Here is a 5403-nt window from a genome sequence, read left to right as displayed (position 1 = left end):
AAAAGGACTTATTCAGGTAATAAGAAAACGACTCGCCCAGGCGAGTTACCTTCGGCGGACGTTTTAAAGCGACCGGTAATAGGAAATCGATTCGATGGCAATATTACCGGCAATAAATTTGTTTCCGAGGGCGACACATTTTCTTATTGCTGGCAACACAAATTGTTTGGTGGGTTATATCGAAGAAATCAATAAACTTTTATACATACGTCGTAATAAAGGCATTTCCCCTCATGAATTTGTGCGACGCATGATCTTCTCTATACGAAAGACTTGCGAGTGGCTGAAGAAAGCGAATTGTGGTGATATGTTGCTACCCGATTTAGTACAGAATGGTAGCAATGCGGAGGAGAACAATAATGCTTCCTCTGGTGAACAGAAGCTTCGGACTACGCAGACAGCTTCCACCGAAAAGTCTCGAAAGCGCTATGATTTGCCAAAGCATGATAAATTAACTGATTTACTTTTGGATTTCAGTGGTTATAATAAAACAATAAAATAGTTTTAATATAATTTAATGAGAAAATAAAAACGTGTTGTTACACTTGTGTGGTATAATGAGAACAGAATGTTTACAATGAATAGAAATTGCAATGTGTATATAAGCCGATAGGCGGCGCTGTTGAATAATAAAGACGTGAAGTAATTTAAATCCAACACTCCCACTAATTATTTCAAGTCTTTCATTCCCAACATCTCTACGTTTTTGATAAACTTCTGAGTTGTTAACGGCTTAGTAAAAACATCGCCCAATTGGTCTTCACTGCAAACGTAGTAAATCGAAATCTTCTTCGACTCGTATAGCTGCCGAATAAAATGTAGTCGAACATCGATGTGTTTGGTTCGTTGATGCAATTCCGAATTTTTGATAAGTCGAATTGCGCTCTGATTGTCGATGTAAAGTGACGGTGGGCTTTCTTGTGCATAGCCTACGTCACGAAGTAACTGATGTAACCAAACTGCTTCCTTTGCACCTTCACATGCTGCCATAAATTCAGCCTCAGTGGTTGAAAGTGCTACTGTTTTCTGGCGGTGACTCTTCCAGGTAATAACACCTCCACCCACCAAAAATACGTAACCTGTGGTAGATTTTCGCGTATCAACATCACGCGCAAAGTCAGAATCAGAATATCCTTTCAATGTCGTGGAAGGACCAGAGTATTGAATTCCTCGTTCAGCTGTCCCATTCAAGTATCGTAGAATACGCTTGACTGCCGAAACATGTGAGGGCTTTGGATTATCCATAAATCGGCTGACTTCTCCCACTGCATATGAAATGTCTGGTCTGGTCACAATCGCAGCAAACATAAGCGATCCTATCGCTTGTCGATAGATATGGGAATTCAACACACCCATTTTCACATGATTTAGTTAGTGCTATTGCTGTCTGCTGGACTGGATATGTGCTTCGAATGTTGCATATTGAACTTCTCTATAACCTTTTTGATATATGCACTTTGATTAATGAAAATTGTCTTCTTCTTTCGATCTCGGTGTATTTCAATGCCAACGTAATTACCGTCTTCTCCTCGTGTCATCTCGAAATTGTCACTCAAATGAGCCATCACTACTTCCAGTGCCTGTTTGCTTTTTGACAAAATCAATCCGTCGTCCACATACAACATTAGGATAATCTTATTGCCATTTACACTACCGACGAACACACATGGATCTGAATTTCTTGTTCCACACTCTGGATGCTTGTTTTAGTCCATACAAACTTTTCTTGAGGCGGCAAACTAGGTTCTTATCGTCAACTTCAAGTCCTTCTGGAACCTCCATGAAAATTTCCTCTTCTAGGTCCCCATTTAAGAACGCTGTCTTCACGTCGAACTGCACCATTTCCAAATCTTCTACTGCGGCGATCGCAAGAACGGTTCGAATCGAATCGTAGCGCACCACTGGAGAAAATGTTTCCCCATAATCAACGCCCTCCTTTTGTGAATAGCCCTTTGCAACTAGGCGTGCCTTGAAAATTGGGCCGGACATACTCGATTTTCGCTTAAAAACCCATCGACATCCTATTACGTTGTGGTCCTTTGGACGCTTCACCAAATCCCATGTCGAATTTTTCCTCAGTGAACACAACTCATCTTTAATTGCGTCTCTCCACTTTATAGATTCTTCTGAATTGACCGCATCTTCGTATGTGCTTGGCTCTAAAACTACAGCTGAATATCCACTTTCAATTAGACGGCTTGGTTTCTTCAACCTCTCGCGAAAACCATAGCGTTCAGTACTACGTGGTCTTTCTTCCTCTTTTTCGCCACCCGGTATATCATGGCTTGTATCGAAAAAGTCATCCGACACGTCTGAATTATTATGCTCATTTTCATCTGTTCCAGTATTTTCTGGAGACTGCTTAATAGTTGGCAATTCTTCATACGATGTTTGCTTGGATGTTTGCCCATCACTATCATCATCGCCAGCTAGCTGGTACACTTGAGCGTGATTCAGAAATTTCTCGTTTATTTTTACGTTGCAACTTACAATTATTTTCCGTGTAGCTGGATCATAGAGCCGAAAATTCTTTGATGTGGATTCGTATCCAACCAGAAATACCTTTTTTGCCTTGGCATCCCATTTCTTACGTCCACTTTGTTTTGGTATCTGCACGAAGCATTCACTGCCAAAAATTCGCACATGTCCCATTTCAGGTTTCGTCCCAAACCATTCTTCATATGGCGTTGAATTGAGACACTTTTTGTTTGACGATCGATTGAGAATGTACACAGCCGTTCGTACCGCTTCTGGCCATAATTGCTTTTGCAAACCACTGGCAAGCAACATTGTGCGAGCGCACTCTACTACAGTTCGATTTTCACGCCCATTTTGCTCCGGTGTGTACGGTGCAATCCGTTCAACTATCACCCCAGCATTACTCAGCATTCGCATACATTCCTTATTGACAAACTCTGTGCCATTATCAAAACGAATGTGTTTCACAGAATTACCTGTTGTGCTGCGAACAAGTGACAACAAAGCCTTAAGTTTTTCATACACCTCATATTTATTAGCCAGATTGTACACATATTTAAAACTCGTTTCCTCATCTTTAACTAGAAGAAAGTAAGACATTCCCCCAATACCTACTTCTTCCATCGGCCCACACAGATCGGCATGCAAATATTCGCCTTTCTCGGTCACTCGGATTTGCGCTGATTTATGTGAAACACGTTGCATTTTACCAAGATGGCAGTCTTTGCAGAAAAACTTTGTTTCACTCGACAATTTGACGCCTTCAATCAAATTCTGGTTGCACATACGTTTTATTGCATCTACATTCAGATGCCCAAACCGATGATGCAATTGCTCAAGCGTGACGGTTGCAGCGCACGCTCGTTCAATAATTCTCTGTCGAAATACCATTCTCAATTGCTTACTGTCATCTTTCACACCCACAGCATATATTTCACCATCAACATCTGTCAGTTTGCAACCATCATGAGAAATCACCATTTGAAATCCTTTTAAGGTGGCGGATGCCGTTGAAAACAAGTTCTGCTTCAGTTCAGGAACATGCTGCACATTCCTAAGCAGTCTCTGTAGCCATTTGCCTTTAACCTTTGCTTCAATGAAAATTGTTCCCTTGCCACGAATCAATAAACGATCATTATTTGCTATTTGTACAAATCGCTCAACTTCATACTTCTCATAATCTGTAAACCATTCAATGCGACCTGTCATGTGCTCTGTTGCACCTGAATCAGCAATCCAAATATTCTCAAAATTCGTAGTGAACCCATCACCGACTTTGCCACAAAATGCAACATCACTACCAGCCTTTTTGCGTTCGGCAAACTTTTCACCGCGCTTCGGACATTCACGCTTCCAATGTCCAATTTCATGACATTTGTTACACTTTGTTTTCTTTTTCAGCTCATCAATCGATTCTGGCGTTTTTTTGTTAGTCCGCTGTTGTTTTGATTTGAATTTCGCACTGAAAGCCACATCTGATGGTGTATCGTCCACTTTGTTCATTTGATCCTCCTCCAGCTGCAAACGAGCCATCAAACTATCCAACGTTCTTGCTTCTTTTATGTTGTACCAAACTGTCTTGAAGTTACGAAATTTGGGTGTCAAACTGCTAATGATCCGCACCATTTTAATGTTCTCAGATAGTTTTTCACCTTGGTCTTCGATTTCATGTGCCATTCTACTCACCTTTGACACATACGACGTAACTGATTCGCCCTCAGTCATTTTCAAAGAAAAATATTCCTCATATAGATTCATAATGCGCACCTCGCTACGTTTTTCATGCAAATTAGACAACTTATCTGCAATCTCTTTCGCAGTCTTACACATAAGAATATGATTCGCTTGTTCATTGTCCACCGATGAAATTAAAATCGCCATTGCTTTGCCATCATTTCTGTCGTATTGACTTTTCTCAGCAGCACTTGCAGTTTCACCAGGAACATTGCCGGCCATGACGTCCATCAGGCCTCTGGATTTCATCACAGCATCAATTTGGAACTTCCACAACTTGTAATTCATACCATTTAATTTGTGATGAGTGACGGCTACACCATTGCCAGGTTTTTCGTCTACTAAATCCATTTTGTGTAATAAACAATAAGCAAATACTACGGTACGGCGACACGACTATGTATTTGACAATTTCTATTAAAATTTACAACTTATCTGATGCAAGAATGTTCTCGAATTTTTAACCAACACGTGGGCTTTCATACACGCATATATGTACATACATATATATTCATATACCACAGCAAAGCGCGAACCAATCTTCACTACGATGAATATGGCTTATTCAGTAGAATTACTTAGATTTTCCAACTTTTAAGTGTTCTTCAATTTTACTCGATAAATACAGCCACTGGGCCCATAACCTTTTGGATTTCAGTGGTTATAATAAAACAATAAAATAGTTTTAATATAATTTAATGAGAAAATAAAAAACGTGTTGTTACACTTGTGTGGTATAATGAGAACAGAATGTTTACAATGAATAGAAATTGCAATGTGTATATAAGCCGATAGGCGGCGCTGTTGAATAATAAAGACGTGAAGTAATTTAAATCCAACATTTACCAACCACAACGAACTCAAATGCATGCGAAAAAATGCCACAAATAATGATGTTGTAACCGAAAGTAGTTTAGTTGAAAAACGAAAGACAGAACGTAACAGTACTGGCACACCTATAACAATAAGTAACAATATTTTATATCACAGTATACAGTAAACCAGCCATTGACAATACCCACCAAACAATTTGTGTTGCCAGCAATAAGAAAATGTGTCGCCCTCGGAAACAAATTTATTGTCGGTAATATTGCCATCGAATCGATTTCCTATTACCGGTCGCTTTAAAACGTCCGCCGAAGGCAACTCGCCTGGGCGAGTCGTTTTCTTATTACCTGAATAAGTCCTTTT

The 5403-nt window shown here is 39.9% G+C and overlaps 1 protein-coding gene across 1 annotated transcript; it reads right to left on the bottom strand.

Annotated features, from left to right (window-relative positions):
- Positions 1-669: 669 nt before the first annotated feature.
- On the bottom strand, positions 670-1356 carry LOC118756575 (secreted RxLR effector protein 161-like). Its single transcript, XM_036491330.1, has one exon. The coding sequence runs from the start codon at positions 1354-1356 to the stop codon at positions 670-672; it is 687 nt and encodes a 228-aa protein (XP_036347223.1).
- Between the last annotated feature and the right edge of the window lie 4047 nt (positions 1357-5403).

This window comes from Rhagoletis pomonella, unplaced genomic scaffold (genome assembly GCF_013731165.1).
Source record: "Rhagoletis pomonella isolate Grant_MI unplaced genomic scaffold, Rhpom_1.0 Rhpom_scaffold_10916, whole genome shotgun sequence".
NCBI lineage: Eukaryota > Metazoa > Arthropoda > Insecta > Diptera > Tephritidae > Rhagoletis > Rhagoletis pomonella.
This window is presented reverse-complemented; position numbering and strand designations above follow the sequence as displayed.

What these genes read in the sequence shown, in the direction of transcription:
- LOC118756575 (XM_036491330.1), bottom strand. Translation starts at nt 1,356, where the DNA reads ATGGGTGTGTTGAATTCCCATATCTATCGACAAGCGATAGGATCGCTT.